Raw genomic sequence first — 25,271 nt, forward strand, 5'->3', positions numbered from 1 at the left:
CATTCTCTGCAAAAATGCTTTTGAAAGTTCAGCTGAGTGTCAGTAGTCTGACAAATCAAGTACCTTACAAGGGCACACAGTTTTAGTGCTAAATTCCCTCTTTCTGTTGTCCTGGACAGTGTCTTCTCGCTGAGCTGAAGTGGAGAGATATTAACACAATAAGTAGATTTCAATCACTGCACGTAACTCAAATTTTGAGGTGCTTATACTTTACTTCAGCATGTGACTTAATACTTACAGTATACCCTACTATAATTCAGAGCAACATATTTGACAGCTGTATTTTAGTTAATCTGCAGATTAAGATTTTAAAACATTTGACCATCTTATACACATAAACAATGGTTTACAACCATTTGACTTGTGACCCCTTATACAATAGACTGCTAGTCAAAATACTTCTATTCTGCATTCGTTTCAAATGTAATACTATTTTTCCACATCAGCTCAACAATTTGAGTCTTTTAAACATGTCCATGATTTCTAGAATACCCTAGTAATTGGTATGACCCCTTTTCTTTACTGACAGCGTGCACTCAAGCACACACTGCTTGGCTTTCTCAGTCTTCATGTGCCCCCGTAAGTGTTCAATGGGGTTGAGGTTGAGTGACTCTAGAGGGAAGTCCACGACAGTCAGACCCCAAACACACCATAAAGCTTCGCAAGAACTACTTGATGACCAATGAAGACCAAGGAGTCCTCGCTGTCATCAACTTTCCTTCAGTTCATTCTGTGGCATCACAAGAGGCATTGTGGAACACTGTCAAATCATGCTGGGATAACATTAGTCAGCAGGTTTTGTACAAACTTGTGGCAAGGTCGACTGCCTGCTGTCATTAAAGCAAAGGGACAAACCAAATACCAAGATATTCTGACATTCAGGGACATTTTTCAGGGATTCAACTTTTCACTCAAATTGTTAAGCTTATACCATTTGTAACGGGGGGAAAAGTATTGCATTTAAAACAAATTCAAAATAGAAATTATTTTGAATTGTGGTCTCAGAATTTTTGAGCCCATTATTTATCTTTTTTATAATATTAGATTATTTTACCGCTTTAGTAAATGTATTTCTTTCACCAATGCAAAGAATTGATAATCTGCTTGATTGTTACACTACTTACTGTACTAACTCATGACCTGTGTGTTAGGCAAGTCTAATGTTGCATATTTCTAACCAAGGTTAGTCCCACTGTGGGATCAAGCAAATTGTTCAGTTCATATTTGTATACTTTTTTAGCATTCAGTGTTAGTTTAAAAAACTTATAATCAAAATGTACTGCTTTTCTTTTTCATTTGCAATGAGCAAAGCCTGTGAAAGAAATACTACTAGCCAGAGCAGTGTGAGCTAATGCGAAAAAAGTAACCCATAGCAAGAAGAGGAAAAACACACTCAATGTCATGCCTTCTTACTGCCACCAATTTTGACTTAAATGTGCACTATGTCTGGGGGAAGAAATGTTAATCAGGAGAGAAAGATCTTCACTGGCTGATTTTTTTTTCTGCCTAAAAAAACTCTTTGTTTTCATGATGAATAAACAAACTGACCTTGAAGGACAACACAATTTATACTGTTTTACTTTGTTTATATGTGGCGGACCCTGCCACCTTTCTAGCTTCAAACAGTGTTCTGGGACCTTATTTTCCTCTGAGAACAGCTTGTTTATTCTCTGTATAATTACATAATTAATATTGTAAATATCAAAATTCTGAGTTCAAATTTCTTCTCCAAAACTATATAGCACCCCTGTAAGACAGAAGAGAGCTGGGCTCAGGAAAGAGTACATCATAACCACATTTACTTCTATGGCAGTGACTCCCAACTCCATCTGTCCCATCTGAGTGGTCCCATGATAAATCTAAGGGGTCACCAGGTGATTAAAGGATACAGGCTTCTAAACATTATATACTTTCAACTCTTCAGGCCTCCTACTCCATTTAATGACTCGGCCTGAGAAGGAAAAATCACACCTGGATTGAATTCCTCTAAACTGTCTTCTTTTTAAGGGGTCATACACTAAAAGGCTGTGGACCACTTAGCTGTAACCTCTGTAGCACGTTTATAATGGCGTCTGCTTCTAAACAGTCCTTCCCTCGTGGCCTCCATATTTGTTGCTGGTGGAGAGAGGAGGTGTGTTGAGGAAGGGGAAGAAGAGAGGAGTGACAAAGCTCTGGGATGAAGCTGCCATTGAAGGATGACACTGGCACCTCTTTTATGCTAACCAGTGACCCAACAAACAGTTGGATGATTTTATTTACCTGTACACACATCTGGCTGAATATTAACCCATTTGCAGTCAAAACAGGAAAAGTAATTCCTATTGTATAGAACTGCAGAATTTCTGAATCTGGCACCATCCAGTGTTAGTCTGAAACATATACTTTGGCAGACTAATAATAAAGATTCTTAAATCACACATTAAAAAATTCTGCACAGTGGCTTTAAAATTCTGTAAACCATGAGGGTTGGTGATAAATAAGTACAGACATACTAATTCATACACTCATTTTGCAATGTAATTAAGAAAGGAGACAGAATCCAGCAGTTGCAGCTCTCATGTTTGACACATGTCAATACAGATAAACCATTGTTTCCTTTTGCACAAACAAGGCATAAAATACATAAAGTCCAATGACAATATCTCATTGCATAAACATCCACGTCATTGTGCTCTAATTAAACTAAGGTTTAGCTTTTAAAATTGATAAAGCATCTTGAATAATTTGTGTCTAATTTCAATATGATGTGGAAAATATATTACTTTACTTATAGTGACGCAAATAGCCCCTCGTTTATTCCCTACAGAGGACGTGGCGGTGAAATTAAACAGCTGCCCACATGGCCCAATAACTCAAATCAAATCAACAGTTACTTCATAAAGATCATTAGATCTCTCTTAGTGCAATGCAAATATTCAAAGTGTTGACAAATTAGCATCAGCAGAGAACAATTGAAGTTCAGTACAAAACCTTGTAATGCATGGCACTGGCTGTAAAGTTGGATGAGGAGCAGAACTCTGGGCAGGAGTCATAAAGAAATACAGCAGGATTACATCACTTTGGCAACTGCATTTTGCCACGTTTGTTACTTGAACTATTGTTCATCACAAGATTAAGCCTAAGGCTACTCAGTGGTAAAGAAATTCAACAGCAAATGTGACAACATTACAAAAAAAAAATCAAAGAGAAGCTGCACACTGACGCGTTTCCATAAGGAAATACAAACAGAAACCCAACATTGTTTTTAAAAATATGCAATGGACCAATTAATGTAGATAAAAATACATATCAACTGTATATAAATAATGTCACTGCACATCGCCTTATGCAAAAGATGGGTCAAACAAGGATGAGTCTTAGTGTTATTAATTAGTGTGAATGAAACATGTAACAAACAGGGACAAAACATGGTTCGGCCTCATGTCTGTCAGTCACTTCCACTGTGAACTTGTGAACAGCTACTGGAGTAAACATGTAGAGAGCCCGCCTTGTTTTGGATACAGGCTGAAAATAAACAAAACAGTGAGTGACAAACTCTCATAATGATACTTTGAAAATTACAGTCTCTGCTTACCCACCTAAAGTATAGAGAAGTGTAATAGATTGTAGTGTCATTTTTCTTTTAACTTACAGTATGTATTCTTTTTGCCATCAACAATCAGTGCAAGAAATCAACGTGTGTTGAAACATGCGTGAAGTACATTTCAGTGTGTATCAGTAGATCTGAAAATTGGTGCAGGAATGGCATGGCCGAATCTAATCGTTAGATGGTGTTGTGCCTCAGAGGCAGAGATCAGAAAAGGAGGGGATTCTAGATGCATGTCTGTTTATACAACGGGGCTTTGGAGTCAGCTGCTGCTTCAACTGGAGGAAGAAGAGCACTCAGTATATTTTAACCTTCAGGCTAATCTATTGAATTTGAAATTACTGACATAGTTAGGATTACACTATGTGGAATCTGTACTGTAGCACTTCCTCTTACAGTTTACATAACAGAAACTGAACAGGCCCTTACTGGACAGAGAGAACTCCAGGTGTGCATTTGCTCCCATCTAACAAGTTTGCTTTTGAGGCCCTGTTCAGACCTAGTATCAACATGTGTCCTGAGTGATCCGATCAAAAGTGGACAGCTCTAAGTGCAGGTGTGAACAGCCCCAAGACGCTGTGAGGAGCATTTGAGATCCAATAACTCAAACCACATTCAGGTGGTGGTCTGGGCCACATGTGACCACGTTCTTTTATCATTGTGTATGCACATGTGTCAAGCCTTCAGTATCAAATGAGAACATGAAGTTGTTTGTTTCCTTGTAAAAAGTGTCAGTTTGTGGCAGCATGGCTGTACCAGCCTGTCTGCTTCTGTGTTTAAAGTACTAAAGTCTTACCAGCTGTTTGAACACAGTTTACACTGATTTCACCTTTTACACTCAATTTATGAAAGACACTAAACATGTCAAATTCTAAGAATATAGTAAACAGTAACCAATATAAGCTACGTTCTCATCTGTGGAGTAAGTCCCCAGACTCCCTTAAAGAAATTGCTCAATTCTGTGAGTTGCTGAGTTAGGAGAAACTTTATAAACTTTGGGAAACACTGTTACATGAGTAACTATGTGGGGCATTCTTGTAAATGCAGCAAATGTTAAACATGATATTTCTTTTTGTCTATAAGATATTTCTTTCTATGTGTAAAAGAATATTATGCTCGTTTGTTCCTGTGATGTACATGTTAATTTGCATATTGAGTGGGGAAGTGAGATCAGATCACTCAAGACGCATGTCAAGATGCATGTCAAGACGTATTTGAATGCCAGGCGTGAACTGACAGAGTTTTCCACTTGTGATCGGATTACTCAGGGCAGATGCTAATACCAGGTCTGAACTCCCTCTGAATGTTATTTCTAATGGGCACACTGGCTTTTTCTGGATGTGAGAGCTGTTTGATTTCAACTTCTGTGAATCTGTTGCCGTCTCCCTGGCTAAGGACAAGTAGAGACTCTTGTTTCTTACATCACAATTTTATCACCAGGTGACTCCGTGAAGGGCAGACATCCAGGGGGCACAATGTGCCAATGTGGAAGCAAATGCACTACGGGCTTGTTCTGAACACAGTTTTAGGTTATTATATTCACAGTAGCTCTTGTTGTACGTAGTGTTTATGCATTTTAGTGTGTGTTTGCACTTAGTCTGTAAGGCACGCAGGAAGGAATTGGGAGTCGACAGATTTTGACAAAAATAAGGAACATATTATAGTGATGCTTGGTCATTGGGGACTGGGTTAATTTCCCGGGGGGTTTAACATTAGAGACCAGTGTTGGGCACAAAGCATTTCTGCTGTGGGTATAGGGCTATGCTCAGGGACCCTCAGTGATGTGGCTAGGGCCCAGGGGCCCCTCCTTCCTCCATTGTAGCCGGAGGGTTGGGATCCTTGTGGAAAGGAGTCTCCTTGTAAATGAACCAGCAGTTGCCAGCCCACAGGATCAAGTTCAAAAAGCCAAAAATCTGTAGACAGACCGGGGAAAAAATGACATGATTAGTGATAACAAATAATGTTTACAGTGTACTTTAAAAACTACGGTGTTCGGGCTGTGTTGACAAAGTGGAGAAATGGTAATTATTAAACTGGTACCTTGTGAGGTCAGTTTGTGATGGAGTTTCATGAGATTCATTATATTCATGATATTATGTCTTCACCCTTTGTGTTCCAGTGCAGTAGTGCCATAAGCTTCAAAGGTTTCATCTTCCTACATTACCATGTTGATCTGTTGCAGTCATACACTGCTCAACACCAACACTCCTGGTAACACTATCAAACACACTATACTATTGGAAGTTAATTCTGAATTTGAATATTTGTGATCTTAAAGGAGCACTCTGTAGTTTTGGGGGAGAAATGTTGATGAGAAGAGAAAGATCTTCATTGGCTGATTTTTTTCTGCCTCTGTTTGTTTTCATGATGAATAAACTTAATTAACAAACTGACCTTAAAGGACAACACAATTTATACTGTTTTACTTTGTGTATGTGGCGGACCCTGCCACCTTTCTAGCTTCAAACAGTGTTTTGGGACCTTATTTTCCTCTGAGAACAACGTAATAAATATTTCGGAGTTTGTTTTATTACCTCATTAATATTGTAAATATTAAATATAAAAATGTTAAGTTTGAATTTCTTCTCCCAAACTACATAGTGCCCCTTTAAAGTAAGGCCTAAAAATAAGTTTGACCTGTACATCATCACTTTCATTTTTGGCAATACATTTTGATGCTAGGACATACAAATCTGAACAATTATTGTATTTACACATTCATTAGAACTCAAATAGTGCAGCTAAAAACAGAAAATAAAATGCTATAACTTCATTCTATAAAGTGCATCAAAAATGCATTGCATATGGTTAACTGACAATTCTAGCAATGGAGGGGAATGTCCATTTTTATTTTGAACACCAGATGGCACTGACTGCAGTGATACACAATCACAAGCTACTGTCAGCCAACCTCCAATAGGAAGTGGAATAGTTGGTAGTAGGTGCTACTCTGTTAAGAAAAGCAAAGACAGTATACACTAAATCTGTCTGATCCATCTCAGGTATGGATGAAGCAGTTATGCATCAAACATCCTACAAACGATCGGCAGCAAGGAAGAGAAATTGTCCTCTCAAAAAGAATGACTCTTGGTTTTAGTGTTTAAGTAGTAAAGTGTACAATAACACATTCCTGAACTTAATAATTTCCGTCAGACTTCTTTCAGTTGTTAGGCTGTGCATTAAACACATTTTAATGCAGGATAATTATATGACTAGAATGGCACTCAGTACAGCGCATACATCTGCCAAGGCCCAACAGTCTCCTGTAATTCAATCAAGCCTAATCCAATATCAAACACTATAGCCCTGTATAAATCTAAATTTTGAACCACCACAAAGTTTAATAAAATACTGTTCCCAGAGAGGGAATTTGTGGTCTCCTAAGCAGGTAATATGGTCTGCAGCACAATTTTACCACAACTCACCACGAGAGTTGTGGTAAAATGCTGATACTGGTATTAGGAAGTGAAAAACTCCTGACATTCACATTTTTGGCAATAATACATCAAATGTGATTATCAAACACCTCTGACTTATATGTAACAAAAGAAGGTTATTTTACAATTTAAGAATAAACTTTAGTGTACAAAATGACATCAGTGCACTGAACCAGTAAACTTAACTAGGAATTTAAGAATTACAAATTATCCTCAGCATCTTTTTCTGCATTACAATCTATTTTAAAAAAAAAAAGAAAGAAAAAAAGGTTTGATATCAGTGTTTATCTGACAACATATTTACTGACACCAATACATCTGATTTGATATTTGAAAGGCCGATATAGGCTGATATATCGGTCGGGGCCCTACTTACCACAGAGGCATTGAGGCGGCCCATGGAAGGAAACGCTCCTGGTTTACAGACATCTTTGCAGGACTCCACAAGGTGATCTGGGTTAGTGGCCCATTTAACATCAGTCAGACCTTGGGCCCAGGCTGAGGAAGACACAAGCCACAGGAAGGCAAAGGCAGCGGTCACCACCAGGTCCTGGCAGGGGGCGGAACAGAGCAACACTGAGACTGTTTGCATACACATTAATATCATTTAGACAGCTGTTAGCTCCTTTTGTATGTAAACTTTATCTACAATATAAGATGAGTATTTCAAACCAACAACAGATTTTATTTGCTGTCTATTTTTTCAATTGGAAAAGCCTTATGCTCAGATGTTCTGGCTACTGCCTGCATCAGTTAAACTTCAGGGATATCACTCTGTCCATTTAGGAAGCATTGTGAATCAAATCACCTGCTTTGGTGCAAATTAATGTGACAACAGGTGCAATGGAAAGGGAAAAGCAAGACAACCCATAAAAAGCAAATAGTTTTGAATGTGGTGGCCACAGACAATTGCTCTTTATCCTTCCTGACTGATTCTTCTCTAGTTTTGTGTTCTGCTAGTGTCCTTGTCACTACTGGTAGCATGAGGTGGTACCTGCAGCCCAATCAGGTTGCAAAGGTAGTCCAGCTCCTCCAGGATGGCACATCCATGCGTGTGGTTGCACGGAGGTTTGCTGTGTCTCCCAGCACAGTCTCAAGAGCATGGAGGAGATACCAGGGAACCGGCCGTTACACGAGGAGAGCTGGACAGGGCTGTAGAAGGGCATCAACCCAACAGCAGAACCATTATTTGCTACTGGAACAGGAGGAGCACTGCCAGAGCCCTACACAATGACCTCCAGCAGGCTACTGATGTACATGTTTCTGACCAAACTGTCAGAAACAGACTCCATGAGGACCTGTGTTCACGACCCAGCACCATGTGGCTCGACTGACATTCGCGAGAGCACACCAGAATAGGCAGGTCTGCCATTGGAGCCCTGTTCTATACACACTACACCATACACACTACTGAGTCACACTATGAGTTGCTGTGATAAAATTCATGCACATTGGATCAGCCTGTGATTTCAATGTTTTACTTTGATTTTGCATCCAGCCCTCAGTGGGTTGATGATTTTAGTTTCCATTGACCATAATGTCATTTTGTTCTCAACAAATTATACAATGTACATCAGTAAAGATTTTCAACTTGAATAATTCATTCATCAAGATCTGATGTGAGATTAAAGTCTTCCCCTTTTTTTGAGCAGTGTATAATTAATAATTTCACATTCCACTCTCTTTATTTCTATATTGATATTGTTCAGAGTTACACTAGGGTGAAAGGTCCTTCAAAAGAAAATTGGGATTTCCGGTGATGCAAGCACCTGAGTAGCCACGTTTCGCTGGAGCTCTGGCACGCTATCCTGCAATATTGTTTTTACTACTACTATCAGCAATAAGACTCAAAGTAAATGGGGAATATTTACTCCAGGTGAGGTCCTTAGATCAATTCCTGAGCAAATCTGCGGGCAAAATGCCTCCTAAACAACAAAGAAAGATACACCTGCAGCCTCCCCACAAGATGGCGATGCCAAACTAGCAGCTAACACTAGCTTGGCTCCTGACTCCAGTTTGACCAAAGCTCTCGAGGTAATGAACATCGCTGCTATGATGGACGAAAAGTTAGAAAAGATTTTGAATGACATCAACAGGAATATCTCTAAGAGTTTAAAAGAAGTCACAGATCGAGTCAGTGAGGCAGAGCAGGGGGTTTTGGTGGTAGAAAATGCTTCAGCTGATGCTGAGTAGTGCCTGCTAGCTCTGGAGAAAACGGCAAACGAATTAACCGAACGCCTTCAGGATTATAAAAATAGAGACCACACAAAAACCTGAGAATCAAGCTTACAGGAAATGCTGGAAGGGTCAGACGCAACTAAGTTTATGGTGACCTGGATTCCCCAGCTAGACACCAACGCTGTGTCAACCTGGAGAGGGAGCACAGGCCCCCAGGTCCTAAGACATCCAGATTCCCTCCTGCCATGATTATCAGGTTCCATAACTTCAGCGACTGGCAGAGAGTGATGTATGCAGCTTGATGTCTCAAATACATCTGTCACGATGGGGCAAGGATTTACTTCTTCCCGGATTTTGCGGCGGCAACCCAGAAAAGATGACGCGAATACGACCAAGTGACATATGAGGAAGAAGCTTCAGAACATCGCTGGGGCTCATTACGCCATGGTCTAACTGCGTCCCTCAGGATTACGGTGAATAATACTGTTAAAACTTTTCATTCTCCAGAACAGAGCATTTGTTGACACTCTCTAGCTGATTCTTAATGCACACCTGAGCTTTCTCTCTCTCTTTCGGGAGATACGTTATGGGACAATTAAAAAGAATTTTAAAAAACTCTGCCTGAAGGCGTCAGAGGATGTCATGCTGCTTCCCCTTTACTCCCTACTATATGTTTAGGTTGGGGACTTCTGGGTTAACCCAGTTAACTGATTTCTTTAAAAGAAAATCCTTTACGGATATCCTGACATTATCCTGGTGTATTTACAAATTAGAAAAGAAAGCAGTGTGTATGCACCCAATGTTTACTAATTACTTTCCAGGCATGTGATGTGTTTATTGTGCACTTCCAAAGACGCCTAAAATTTACGACTGAACTAAGTAGGGGGCAGGTAGTATCTAGGTTTTTTTTTTTTTTTTACTGATATTGGGATTATTATTATTATTATTACAATTTTTTCGTGACCTCAGGAACGGTACCATACCAAATAAGTCTTAACTTTCTTTTTTTCTGTTATTACGATTTATGAGTTTTAAGGATAAAGTTTCATATTCGGCCAATGCTTCTCCTAATTACTGTGCCAGCTAGGAAGGTATGCTTGCATTTAGCATTAGGCAAGGGGTCCACCCTAGAAGTAGGTTTGAACGTGCTCTTTGATGTTTGAAGTTCTTCAAATGGTTTGTGAAGGACCTAGCACCAGTATTTATAAATAGTTTTGTCTAAGTATATCTACACGCTCAGTCCCATTAGTGTATTATTTAGGCTGCTCAAAGATAGGGTGGATGATGGTTTTGAATGATGATAAATGTGTGACAGTGATGAGGGGCAACAACTTAGGATATCTTCAAATATATCTAATTTAATTTAATTATGACTACTCCAAGTATCAAGCTCTGTACTTGGAATGTATTCATCATCCAATATATTGTAATTAAGGGTCTGCTATATGGGAAATATATCTCAATCCTCCAAATCATCCCACTGACTTTATCACAAAGGCATTGTTGGAGTTGGAGCTGAACCTGAAGCTGAACTGGGGTGGGGTGGGGGTGGGGGGGTGGGGTGGGTGGTGGTGGTGGTTATGCTGGGTTTTGGTGAGAAAAATAGCAGGAATATCTTTTATAGCATAGCACATCTTTGAAATTGTTTTGACTTATTTTTCACAAACAAACAAAAACCCATCAACTATGAGTCAGAGTAACTAACTAACTAACTAACTAACTAACAACTCAGAGTCAAGCCTGTTAGAGGACAAGCACTGCACTTTGCTAGGGCTCTGTGACAGATGATATGAGTCACTGAATTTAGAGATATAATAGGTGTAACGCTGACTTCTGCATAAAAAATATTTAACAATGACTTGATCTTGTTGTATCTTTTATTGAGTTGGGAACTTAAATTATCCCAAATGTTTCTAAAAATGTTCAATCCAGAGAAATCCACAAGTTTACTCAAGGTAGCAGTGCGTTTATTTGATCATCTGTCGCTATAACTTCTGGGTCAGAGTGGGGAAGGAAGTCAGCGACAGAGAATAAACGTAATGTGAATAAAGGATGGAGGTCACCTCCACAGATCACTGCTGCAGTCAGGTTGATAAACAGGAGTGACGATAAATCCACTTTTTAATCCCAAAACTTCAAAAGTAATCTCTGAGCTCTCCTCTTGTCAGTAAATGGCTTCAGATCTGAGCAGCATCCGATGTGACTCTGGGTGTTTATTCCTCCAGAAGGTCTGGCTCTTGGCAAATGCTTTTGTTTTGTTTTGACTATATACTAGTATATTATTGGTCATATGTAAGTAGTATGTACAAAAGGCTTTTTTGACCAGAGGATATGTACTCACTATGATGGGACCGCGGGTGGTCTGGCGGTAGATGTTCTGGTAGCCCAGGTACAGGATCAGTGTGGCAGTGCAATAAAGGAACCCAAACACACCAACACACACAAAGAACTCTGCAGAGGAGGAGAAGTCGCCTTGCAGGAAGGTCTCAGCGGGTGCACTGCCGTTACATGACGGTATCAAATATCGGTTGGCGGACAACCTGAAGGGAGGTAGAGAGGGAGAAGGCAAACACTGGTTCTAATGACTCCTGTTTATACTCTCTTGGTGTGTGATTTCAGAGAAAACAAGTCCTCACCTGGGTTACTCTTCTATCCCACGAAGGCAAGAAGAGAAAATGTGAAAGAATTAAGGGAGATTTAAAAAGACTGTGTGCGAAAATTAAACAGAACCTTCAACTCTGGTCGTTAATCAACTCCATCAGAAAGAAGTTTCACAGTGGTTTGACATTTTCCTGCAATTATTTCTAAAATGATTAGCTGTCACGATAAACAATCATCAAGACCTTTTTCCTGTTATCAGAATGCCATTTTTTTAAATGTTCCTAGTTATATTAATCAAATTGCACTGCATGATAATAATAAACCTCTGCGCTTTAAAACACTGCCGAAGGGACATCAACTGAAAAGTAACTTTATGGTGCATTCTTTAATTTGCTGCCATCACTTAAGAATTGTCATCTGAACTACTGTATTAAAACTTCTTCTGATTGTTTCGATCTCACTCTGTCCATGCGTGACTGAAAAAACACTCTACAACTGCTTTTCACAGATATAACCTACATGTGCAAAACCTCAGTGCAGTCCTTCAGTAAATAAGAACTAATGCAAGTTTACTATTTAGAGCAGTGGTTCTCAACCTTTTTTGGGCCAGGGCCCCCCCATCCATTATCCAGTTTCCATTACCACCCCCAAATCAAATAAAATGTAGGCTAATTGTCTTCCCTGAATGTTTCATTAATCTGTTTATAATTAGGATTATTATCACGATTATGACTGTTGCTTTTATTTATATTATTAATCATATTAACTTGTAAAATTATTCATTTATTTATTTGTTTATCTATATATTTATTTGTATTCATATTATATATGTATTATTATGTTTCCCTTGTCTTACTTCCATTACCATTTATAATTTCATATTTACAAATGCTTGAAGAAAAGTTTCAGCATATCGATTTTAGCTTTTGCATTTAAAATTTTATTTTTTGCATTTACTCACCTTTGCCTACATTTTCAATTTATCATTTTACATTTTCATTTTCATTTTACTTTTATGTTTTAAGTTTATTTATGACATGATTATTTCTAGTTGCATCATAAAATAATCTTTTTAAATTGTGTTTATTTGACTTTTAGTTTTCTATTTGGACTTCAAATTTTTTCTTCAAAAATATTTTCCATACAGACACAAACTGAAACTTTGAATTTCTGAACAACTATTCCCAAATGAATTTATGAACGCACCATATTTAAAGGCAAATGGTTATTCTTAATCATTAGCAAATGTTTGAATAGTTAATGACATAACACACCCAAGGTGGATGAGGAAATGAGGGATGAACTACCAGCTCAGCACTCTGGCCATGTCTTTACCTGTACACAAATGAAGCACCTTGGCTAGATCCAGAAAAGAAAAAAAGAAATGGATATAGAAAGAGTTCTTGTGTTTCTTGTGTGCAGAAGACAACGAGCATTGTCTGCTTCAGCTTTAGTAACATTAAAGCAGCCTTTAGAGTGCACTGTCATCAGAGAAGGTCTGTTTGTATGCACACAGCACACTGATAACAGCCTTCTCCCAATGCCCCCTGTTGGGCAGTACAGCCCCCGTTGAGAAACACTGATTTAGAGCCTGAAAAGGTGGCAATCCTTTGTAAATTTCCCCCTGGTCTTGTTTCAAAATTACCCAACTGCTTACAGGCACAGAGCAGCGCTTTGAATGTTGTTTTCTCACCCTTGTTTCTTCTAACAATTTTGATGCTGTCAGCTCTGGTCGCTCCATTTTCCGCTTTAGCAAAGTTAGCTAAGCTACTAATAAATTTAATGCTGGCGCCATTTTCTCAAGTGCCAATGTGATCATCACTACTTCAATGAACAGCTGTGCCTTTATTAACTTTCAGGCAAGCTTAATTAACTAAACTAACAAGACTGACTATTTTTCTTTTTTCCATAAGTAATAAGATAGTTATGGTAGATTAAGATAGTTATGATTGATTCTTAACCACATGGCTCAGTCCTTGTTTTGATGGTGGATCTAAATGCAGCCGCAAGCAATTACTGTTCGCATTGATTACCTGGTAGCATTCATACCTACAATTAAATCATTATTTTATGCTTCAGCAACCTGATAACATAAAGATATGTTATTGCAACATCAGCATTGTGCGTTGGCCTACAGTGAGAGTCAAATTAAAGGTTGCAGAGGATACAGAATGGAGGTTTAACCAGCTGAGACCAAGTGGAGTAATGGTGCTTTTTACCAGATGATGGCACTAATGCACAACTGCGATGTTTACTGAAAGAGGAGAAAAATCTAGCAAGTGTTTGTCCTGGTGTTCTAGTGTGGGTCGCAAAATTTAAGTAAACATTCTAAAATCCAGTTTCATGCAATTACTGCAGATAAACAACAAAGCCTATTATGACTGGGAGCTCTAGTGCTCTACAGTACCTGAATGGGTATCCAAACACAGACAGGACCTCCTTCGCCTCAGCTCCAGGGCAGTTGACTGTGAAGTTGGTCTTCCCAGAGTAACCTCCAGTGGTGGCAAAGGCAAAGATGGTGAACACCTGTAGAGGGAGATACATATGAAACAGGGTTCAAAAGAGAGGCAAGTTTGTTTGACTGACAGGGGCATAAAAGCCAATCAAATTACTTTTAAGTCCTCAATTTGCAAACATTCACAACTCACCCTTCAGTGAAAAATGTGTTTTTCCTCTTGTTCTTATGGTTGAATGTTTAACTGTGTAGAATGATGTATGTGCAGCATTTGGCAGCAGAAGGCTGTTTTCACATTTGTCTGCTGAAAGTGGAAAGCTTCTGTTTTCATTGAAAAACTGATTTTAAGAGATGTGCATACGAGCATGATGTGTGACGAAACTAATCGTCTGGAAGTTGATCCTGGCCAAATTTGCAACTTGTACCATTATGATGTGGAACCTAGAAGCCGCAAGTGCACATACACTGAAAGTCGACTCTGCTGTTAAGTTGCAGGAAAACTTTAGAAATGAACTACATTTGAATGGCATTTTCATATTTTCTGGAATTTTTCATGAAGTAGAAGGAAGAGATGCCTTTTTAAGGATTTTCATATGGCTATTATACTTTTCAGTGGAAAAAAACATCTGACACATAGTTGTTCCAAGCAAAGTCTATGTTGTCATACATATCTGGAGGGGATCTATGACTTAAGACACTTTCAAACTGTACTGCTTTTTATGATCAGAGGTAAGCTTCATGTTTTAAATAAATATAAAATTGATACAATATTCATTTTCCCTTCCCATTAGGAGCAAATGTGATTTTCTTTCCACCTTCTGAACCAACTTCTCTACTTCACTATCGCTCTCTTCCCTGCTGTTGTTACATCCGTTTTCCACACAGGAAACTTACTCCCTCCCTCCCCCTCAGAAAGCTGAAAGCAAAAATGGCAAACACATAGCATGAAGCTGACAAACCAAACATTCAGATTCAACCAGTCCAGCTCTTACAAAAAGTAATCTGTTCATATTTTACATGTAGTTAAATGTCATATTCTGCAAACGCGTATAAAGCAGGACTGGACAAATATATACTGGGCTGATAGCCTTCTATTCTGTACATTTGACATCTGACTTGATGGATATCACAAAACTTGGTTCCAATTTTACTGAAGGTTTAATATTGACTAATCAATCAATAGTAGAAAAATATAAAATAGCAACAGCCACATCCAGGTGTTAAATTTACCAAATGTTTAATGGATATTTTAATGTTGAAATGAATTACTAAGCCACATAGCATGGGATAACAACATACATACAAGATTTAGACAAACTCATTTCGTGTTTTGGCTGATTTTCCCAAAAAGCTTATGAACAACTGACACACATTCAAACTACTGTATTTCCCTTATATCTTTGGGCAACACTCAGGTCTTTGACTTATAATTGCTCTACTGCACCTTTATTTAATTTGGGGGCAATATCTTGCTGCGTTATAGGTGCATAAAAACTGTATTTCTTATTTTTTCTCTGTCTGCGTTTTTCTACTTTAATGACTTATACCCCTTTTCACGTTATTCTGATGCATTTCTTAGCCTTACGTAATGTATTTTGGAAGTGCTGTTGTGTTTGGAAGGAGATAAACTTGCCTAGCTTAATAAAGGTGTATAAAAACTTAAAGATTTGTCCTGTGGTGACTGATAAAATACTGCTGCAGCAAGTGAAAACAAGATTTTTTAGATTTTGTATATTAACTGTGAATGAATATTTTACTCTGTAGAAGTTCTGTATTTTGCATTTTTGCAAGAATGAATGTCAGCAAAAAGTTCTTCTCAAGTGAGAAAAACAAGCTGATACCTTCAACTAGCCTGACAGAGTGCAGACACCAGCAGGAAGAATGGAAAGCGGAGGGGAACCCAGACCATTTCCTCTAACCTTTTACATGAACTGACTCTGCAGAAATACTGTGATGCCACTCAGCACAAACTGCAGTCCGGAGTTTCAATTTGTTAGAAGTGCATGTTTGGGTTCAAATGCGTCCAGTTTGTGTCCGTTTCCAACTAATTTCTCAGATAGGTCATGAATTTAGCAGTAAAGTTTGAACAAGATTTGAAGAGCCTCTCTTTATCTGCAGCTTGAATGCCACACGCTGACACTCGAGTCAGGTTGAATGTTGTTGGATGAAGGACCGGGACTGGGCTCGGACCTGAATGAATCGTGAAGGCTATACTGGGTGCTGTGTAGAAAATGTGCAATTCACATAGTACAAAAAGGTTTTCAAGAATAATCTCTGATAGAAATCAGAGTGATACTAGACAAAAACCTCTTACACCCTTGGGTAGCACCACTGGTCCATTCTGAGCCAGGAAAAACCTGGTTAAGGTACTATATTTGTGAACAGATTACAACTCGACTACAATGCTGTTGTGATCCTGATGGCTGCGGTTTCATTCTATTTTTAAAGGCAAGACATTATGTGCTAAAATAGAGACACGAAGCAGGCTCAGAGCAGAGTGGGATTTCATACAGCAGTTCTCTGTCAAATAGCCAACACTGGCACACATGTAATGATGAATGGAAATGTAATGGTCTAACAAAGTGAGCTTTCTAAATTGTTACATTGCTTACATGTAGTATCAGAGGTTGCTCAGTTTAATGCAGTTAATAGTACTATACGCCTTCAGAGGCTGACATGTATGTTAAAAATGCCCCTTTACACTAACTGGTAATGGTCATCTTGCAGGTTCATTGCTTGTTGCTCTTCCAAATGCTCTAATAAAAACCTGGTTACAAACTCTGTCAGACTGTATAATATCAGTGAATATCAGAATGTGCAATTAAAGCCTGTAGAGACAGCACCATGATGTAGCTACGGAGAAAAACAAGCCATTGCTCCTGTGGGCTTTTATTAAACTTAACACATAACCATAGATGTAATCACGCCAAAGTGATATATACAAGGTCTGATCACATTGAAAATCTCTTATATTGTCACATAAACCTGGAAATAAGTTTGAGGGTTCAGAAAGTAAATGAAAGTGTCACAAGTCAAATTGTTATTCTAAGCAAAGAGGGGCTTTCTCCGCATCAAATCATAGCTAGATCACAGGCTGGACCGGATAGAGTCCTATTTACTGATGAATCCAAGTGATAGATCAGTGTCAGTAACAGAAGGGTGTGTGTAAGAGAGGGACAGGAGAGAGAAGGATACCTCAGTGTTTCAAACCCAAAGTCAAACATGGTGGTGGGAACATTTAAGTCTGGGGCTGTTTTGCCCCCTCTGGAGTTTGACACCTGCACAGAACTGACTCCACCCTGACCACGGAGAAGCACCACTCCATTGTTCAGAGACATGCTCCACCCTCCAGTTTGATCTTTGTGGAGAAGGACTCATACTGCAGCAGGATAAGCACACCTCAAAGCTGTCATGGACTGTCCTCCACAGTCACCTGACTTCAACCACACTGAACATTTATGGGGGCAATTGAATACTGACAGAATCAAGAATTCTGTGACAAAGAAGCTTAGTGTAAAACCCAGCAAGATTATTATCCCATGGATTTGACAGTGTTACACAAACTGTCATACTGTGCATACTGTCATTAAAGCAAAAGGGAACATACCAAATACTAAGATATGCTGACATTCATGGACATGTTTAAAAGAATCAAATTTTCACTCAGATTGTTGAGCTGATATCATCATTTGTGATGAGAGAATAGTGATACATTTGAAACAAATACACAATAAAAGTATCTTGACTAGTAGTCTTATACTCAGATGAGTGTCAATAAAATATCCTTGGTCATATTTTACCATATTTTTCTTTTTTAAAGCTAAAAATCGATGTTTTAATAGACTTCCTGTCCGTCTTGCCGTCATCAATCCTCTCCCACTCTACGTCAGCACACTTGCAGGCATTTCTCCTTTCAAGGCAATTCTCCTTGACTATTACATCTTTTAAGCATTTTTCTTTGCTTGGCCTGTTTGGTAGACAAGCCATCCCCGGGAGCACTGGAATTGGTAGCTTACCCTGTTCCACCACTGCCGAGCAACAGGACGATCCTGCACTCGGTGCACACCCAAGCTGACAGGATCCAACAAACAAACCTGCTGCTGGATGACAGTGCATATTTGGCATTATGCACAACAGCCAGAAGGGTTTGGAAAATGACCTCAACCCGCCAAGGGCTTGTAATCCTTTAACTTAACTATAGGCAAACCTAATTGGAGGTTTGTGGTTTTCATATGACAGTGGCCATATGACATGGTCACAAAAAATGTTCATTTCACATCACCAAATGGAGTTGCTGCAGTAACTCTATTGTAAAGTATGTAGGGCACTACAGTACCTAGGAGTACTGAGTGACAAAGGGCACCCCCCTCCACACACACCCCCTTCCCTCCAGGACATCCTTCCTCCAATGAAAAGCCTCTGATTAGGGCATGTGATTCTTGCTTCCGTACTTTCTCTCAAGAATAATGCCCTTTGTTTACTTACGCCCACATCTTCGCAACGCACATTCCCAAATTCTCAGGATCCTTCTCAAATACAAGAAAGTTGTATACAATGGGCTGAAGCACAGGGTGAGCACAGCCACCGAGGTGAACAGCCTGCAGTAGTGTAATAACAGCAAGATAAACAGAAGAAACACGGAGAGAGAAATGGAGTGCAGTATTTAGCAAGCTTCAGGCCCACTGAGGCTTTTCAGGAATGGGTTTCATCTTTCAGGTGTCTCTGGATCTCAACAACATTTCTCAGCTTTCATCTCAGCCCTGTTTGACCCACCCAGGCTGATCTGACAGCACCCCAAATAAACCCTCCAGATAGGGCAGGGGTTCCCTGTCCAGAATCCAGTGCCCCACCCAGCCTCCCGGACTGATGCATTCCTCATTACCTCTCCTGATCAGGGAGTGGCAAGACAGATAAGAGACCGCAGCAGCCAGTCACAAGGCTCTGACATGAGCAATTTAGCTTTTTATATGACAACTTTTATTTGTATATAGCTCATGACATGGACGTACAGCGATAGTGATCCAGAAACAGCACCAGTGGGTCATGACCACAAAAGTAACTAGACCCTCACGTCCACCTGACACTGAAAAACTGTAGTTACTGGCTAATATCCTTGTTTACAGACTGTGGCATACAGACCATTAGACATCCCGTAATATCAATTATAAACATCTTCTAAGAGCATAGAGGAAGGAGAGGGGGGAGGCAAACTGTTTCTCCCAGCACTAGAATACTAAGAATGTCTCAGCGTGGAAGAATTCCGTCTATTTTAGCCTTGAGACTGAAGACTTACAACCAACTGCACTTGTTGCCGGGAGAAATTGGAGGTAGAGTTAAGAGTTAAAAGCGTGGAACAACAATATCTGCAGCTATGAACATCAGATTTGAAAGCACATTGACTATGATAAAGGAGCAAAGATCCTCAAAGTCAAAAAGGAGAGTCACCAAACCAACGACCAAGTTTCCACATAGACAGCAGCAGCCCAATTCCCATTATTTTACTGTGGTATGGCTTGCCTGGTTGCATTTTTCTAGGGAATTTTAGAAGTTGAAAGGATTTCAACTTTTCAGCTAAAGTTGCAGTTGCGTTGCTTGGGGTGAGCCAATGAACTACGGATGCATCAATCCAGCTTTTTCAGTCTAAATACAATACCTGGGCTTTGGGTATCGGCCGATACCGAGTACTGATCCGATACCAGTGTTGAATTAATAAACTGAATGCCCCACTGCTTGGGATAGACTGGGATCATTCTTTCGCACATACTTTTACCATATAACTTGGTAAAACATTAAAAATAAACAGAAATCAAACTTCTCTGTAAACATTTAGTGCAAATAGTAAAAATAAAAATTGTAATCCAATATAAAAAATTATTAATAAAGAAAAGTTGAAACTAAGAAAAGCTAAGAACTAAGTTTGCATAAACAAAATATCCAAACAGGTAGTCATTAACTTATCAGGTTTTTTCACAACTAGAGGGGACAGGCGTAGACTGACATCCATCAATGAGAGACTTAGAAAGTGAACATTTCAAATTTGCAGTTTTTGTACAGTTTGTTGTAGACACACTGTTGGAGACTGTGCTGAACAGTGCTTGATCGACGGACGTCTTTGCTTGTAGCATTGCACTGTGAGGCTTACAACTCATGTCCAACCAGTGTACAGTTAAATTTAAATGTAGGGCTGCACCTAGTGGCTATTTTTTTATCGATTATTTTTTTGGATTAATCTAACTATAATTTTTTATAACTCAATTAATATATCGACAGATGTACCTCAAATAACATTTTAAAAACTTGTCCTTTACATTTCAATATTTTATTCATTCATCAACAAAGACATATGACAAAGTGTGCATAATCCTAATATATATTACGTTTGGGTGGGAACAAAAAGTAACGAGTAGTAGTAGTAAATAGTAACCAGCATGCTTAACCTACTGTGGCAGAGGCATGACCAGAGATCATAAGCAGAACAGAACCTGTCAGTAGCAGGGCATGTTATTTAGCATGGATTAATACTACAGAGGGAACACAACAGATATTTCTGTTTCACTTTGGTTCGGTCTTGTGCCCCAGTTTAAAACACAGTAATGATCTGCCTCAAACTGGTTGTAAACCATTATTTTTAATCTGCCGATGAGGACAAACAATCACTAGTAGGATCAGCATGCCAGTAGCATAACAACATAGCAACTTAGTCTTTCGGCAAACTGATCAGCAGGGGTTCCCAACATGTCACATACATGGACCATGGAGTAACTCCCACACCGCTGTATCGCCAGATCCAATGTGATTCCAGCCGCCTCGGGATGTTTCCGCTTCAAGTGCTCGAGTACGGCAGTAGTACTGCTTACACCCAACGTGTCGATGCACATTATGTAAATTGCCTCATTAACATAATCACACTATCACTTAGAAGTTTCTCACGTGCATCCGCCAAACTTAGCTGCTTTGTCATATCTTCCCCCTTATTTAACTGGGTGAACTTAGCATGATGCTTCTGGAGGTGCTTGATTAAGTTGGTTGTGTTATATTTTGCAGTGCTACCACTACCCCTCAGAACACTGGCTTTGCTGATATTGCAAGTAGCTGTTGAATTTACTGGCGTAGCAAGTGTGAAGTACCTCCAAACAGCTGACCTTTTGGCTGAGTCAGCTCCATGCATTAACTTGTTGTGGAAAAAAATCTGTGGCGTGTTGTGCATGCCGTAGTAGCATGATGTAATATGCATCGCTCATATTGAATTGGAGTGAATAGATTGGCCCTATAGATCGGACCCATTGTCACGATACCTGATCTAGCCATTTAGTCAATACCGGGGCCAATACCCGATACCAATATCGGATCTGTGCATCCCGACGACACACGATAGCATCGTGCCTTAATTTAACCATAATGCAACCAAACTGTGACCCTTTCATGAATTTAACTAATCTAATGTACTTAACGTCACATAGCAAGTTCCTTTCTCATCTTGTTGTAAGGCACAGTGTGGTCCGCAACAGCGTACCTCTGGCTTTGCCAGACCTTAACACAACATCAAGGCACTGCGATGTCCAATCACACATGCAAGTGCACATTCCTGTTAGATTACTTGTAATGTGAATTTTGTATTTTTTGTGGTTTATTTCCTACCTCAAATATTCTAGGTTTTGCAAAGAATAATGCTGTCCTCTGTTGTTTTTTAGTAAGGAGTTAAACTAGTGCTGACTGTGTAGCTTCCACCTGTCTGCATAGAGCCTTGGTCGGCTTTGCTTTAAGCTGTGTCTCCAAGTCTTTTAGTTCACTTTCAAGCTTCAATTGGGTTGTAATTTCCTTCTCTTCTTTTTTTTTTAAGGCCATAAAAGATATAATGCAACCTCTTGTACGAATATGCTTTGGCAGCTTCCCATACCATAGATGGGTAACAACCTCTCTGTCACTGGATTTAATATAAATATCTAACTGCTCTGAAGATATCATTACTTAACAGTGATGGATTCAGCCACCAATGCCTCTTTGCAGGGTCTCTGTACGGTGGAGAAATTGTAATAAATTTAGGTGAATGGTCGCTTAATGTACTAGAGCAAATTGTACAAATCTCTGTTCTATTCAATATTGACCTAGAAGTCAGGAAATAATCAATTCTAGAAAATTATTGATGAGTAAGTGAGAAAAATTTATTTTGGGTTAAGAATTCTCCAAGCATCAAATAAATTCAGCTCCTAACATAAATTAAGTGTGGCCTCTGACTTTTTTGAGGAGCTCAGTTGTGTATGAGATTTACAATCAATTACAGGATTCAAAACACAGTTGTAGTCCCCTCCTAATATAACAAAGTCTGTTGAAAAATTTGAGACCTCGGCTAGCAATCTACAGTACAATTGTGACTCATATGTAGTAGGTGCATAAGCACTACAAATGAACAGATTCCTGATGAAAAAAACAGAAATACATACAATGAAGCCCTTTTCATCGCTGATTGCTATTGTGAGAGGCAGACATTTATGTACCCTAATTGCAACACCTCTGCATCTGAAGGAAAAAGGGGAGCAAGTTACTTGATCAACCCAACCATTAATCGGCTTCATATGTTCCAAAATATTTCAGTGTGTCTCTTGAAGTAGGGCACCTTGAGTGTCCTGTTTCTTTAGCCATGTCGGAGCCTTTTTACACTTTATAGGGTGATTTAGACCTTAAAAAATTCTTATTTTGTTTTATATATAGAGGTGTGAAGTCTTCAGTTTTAACCATTGTAAATGGGCTTTGTCAAAACACATTAACATATAATGTGCACACCAACATTTGAGACAAAAAAATAAAAATAAAAGACAGTACTGTAATCTAGGTTATGCAATACCAAGAAGTTTAACTACCAAAGGGCAGTCTGGGAAAAAAAAGTCTTGTCCCTGAACTCTCTTTATGGGGCATTTAGACAGAACACGACAATAGCACAGCTGTGCTCTGAAACCCATTATTTCTAATGGCTTGAGCCGAGCCAATGCAGGCGTTTTTTCACTGTACTGAACCCCACAGCGAGCAAGCTCAAACCGCACTATATCTGAAAGGCCCATTACTCTTGTTGTGTGATAAGTGAAATGTGACTCCTGCTAGCTTCTATTGTCCAATTAAGTATTGATTATAAAAAGCAAAATGACGGAGGGGGCGGTGAGCAAATCATGTAATGAGTGTATGACCACCACCATGTGACATCAGTAATACCGACTACTGCAGCAAGCCCATTTAACCATGATTGTTGTTGCCGGTTTGCTTGTTCCTCAAGTATTCGTCTGTCAGCACAAACCTACTTTGGGATTTACAGTCAGTTTCCTGGGAAGTCAGCGCTGGTCAGTCAGACTCAAACACCTGGTCAGATCTACATCCAACTGCCAAAAGTGGACTATGAAACCTTAGCACAGCCTAATTGCTTCTTTTCAAACATTCTATTTCCATTTTTAAGTTATACACCCAAAGTTTTTGCTCCAACTGTGAATACATGTGCAAACAGCCAGTCACATAAGCAGGGGCATTCCTCAGCTATTTTCTTTATTTAGTACACGGTCCATTCAGACTGCTTATTTAAGAAGTCAATCACTCAGACACACATGGTACTGATATTAAAGCATGTTCTACTTATCAGCAGCACATACTGTATATCCAAGATGCTTTATTCTCGCCAACTGGCCATCCTTGCAACAGCTGCATACATTTAGTTCAGAGCACTAACTCAGATCTCTGCTTTCAGTTTGGCCCATGACGCTTGATCATTTGCTTCACTGCGAATGGATTTTATTCTGTACCAACACATGACATCAACCACACTCCTCTTCTGGGGGTCACTGCAAATTACACAACAATTATTATGTTACTTGTGCCATTTCAATTTAGAACTCACAATTTCCAGGAATTTCCTGGTAATTCTTTCTGCTTCCAGTTTGGTCCACAAATATAAGCAGTACAAGTATAAGTAGTAGTATATATAGTAAGTGCATATTCAAATTTACTGTGGAAAGAGTGTAAGGATAAACAGCAGAAGTTGACATTCTAATTTAGTTAACATTTCACGTGGGAAATCAGTAGCTACATGCATGCAAATCCACAAGCTATGACACATTTTGCCCCAGTCAACCAGGTCAAAAGCCAAGACTCCACAGTTACAAATGAGCCATTCTCAGCCAGAGACAGAGGAACCTGCAATCATTTCTGAGGGGGGGTTTCAGCCTCGTCACTTTAGTATATGTACAATATTAACTTGATAACAACACTCTGAGACGCACTTGCATGATGTCTGGTGGAATTAGTGGAATGGACAAGTACGAAATATGAACATCACGAGGATCAAATGAGAGGAATGCCGGTGAAGTGGTGGCTGAACACATAAGAATAACTTGCAACTGATGTTAACGTGGTTTGCTGTCTGTTTTATTAACATTTAACGTACTTTTAGATTTCACTTACCCATTCTAGGACCCGAATAAATCCGAGAGGTTCTTTCAATGGTCCCAAGTCCAGAGAAAATCCAGACGTCAATTTCTGTGGATAACAAAAAGGTGTGTCAAAAGACAGATACGCAAACACGTACCTAGTTTGCCAGATGTAAACGAGTTCACATAAATACCCGAACAACTATCTTTACCTGTTTGTCACCTTGCAGCTAACTGGCCCTGCCCTTGTTAGCAAACTACTTCTAGCGACATGCTAACGCTAACACTTGTCAACCTGGGTATTCAGCTAACACACCCACCTGAACAGTGTCCATCGAGACGTGCAACAACGAGAAAGCAGTTCTTGTTTCCCTCCTAAAGTTGTGAGTTTGGCTGTGAAGTTAATTTAAAGTTATACTCCGTTTGCATTCAGAGAGGGGAAAGCGATACAGCTGCTACTGAGTGTCAGCGGGCGGCAGAAACAGCCAGCCAAGCGAGCAACTGATAAGACTTCTGTCAAACCGAACTGCTGTTACACTAACCAAAATAAAATACACACTTCCGGTTAGTGCTTTTCAAAATAACGAAAACGTATAAATGTTATTCAA

The 25,271-nt window shown here is 39.3% G+C and overlaps 1 protein-coding gene across 1 annotated transcript; it reads right to left on the reverse strand.

Annotated features, from left to right (window-relative positions):
- Positions 1–2,538: 2,538 nt before the first annotated feature.
- Positions 2,539–25,142, reverse strand: sypl2a (synaptophysin-like 2a). Its single transcript, XM_073468239.1, has 6 exons — positions 24,984–25,142; positions 24,698–24,772; positions 14,210–14,328; positions 11,543–11,741; positions 7,400–7,573; positions 2,539–5,499 (listed from the first exon to the last, which is right to left on the reverse strand). The coding sequence occupies exons 1-6, from the start codon at positions 24,996–24,998 to the stop codon at positions 5,374–5,376; spliced, it is 708 nt and encodes a 235-aa protein (XP_073324340.1). The 5' UTR covers positions 24,999–25,142; the 3' UTR covers positions 2,539–5,373.
- Between the last annotated feature and the right edge of the window lie 129 nt (positions 25,143–25,271).

The sequence above is a fragment of the Pagrus major genome, chromosome 6, assembly GCF_040436345.1.
Source record: "Pagrus major chromosome 6, Pma_NU_1.0".
Lineage (NCBI taxonomy): Eukaryota > Metazoa > Chordata > Actinopteri > Spariformes > Sparidae > Pagrus > Pagrus major.

Excerpts from the sequence above, each read along its gene's own strand:
- sypl2a (XM_073468239.1), bottom strand. Across the intron at positions 11,742-14,209 it reads GTGTTTGGATACCCATTCAG|GTTGTCCGCCAACCGATATT; the intron begins GTACTGTAGAGC and ends ACCTCCCTTCAG. Across the intron at positions 5,500-7,399 it reads GCCGCCTCAATGCCTCTGTG|ATTTTTGGCTTTTTGAACTT; the intron begins GTAAGTAGGGCC and ends GTCTGTCTACAG.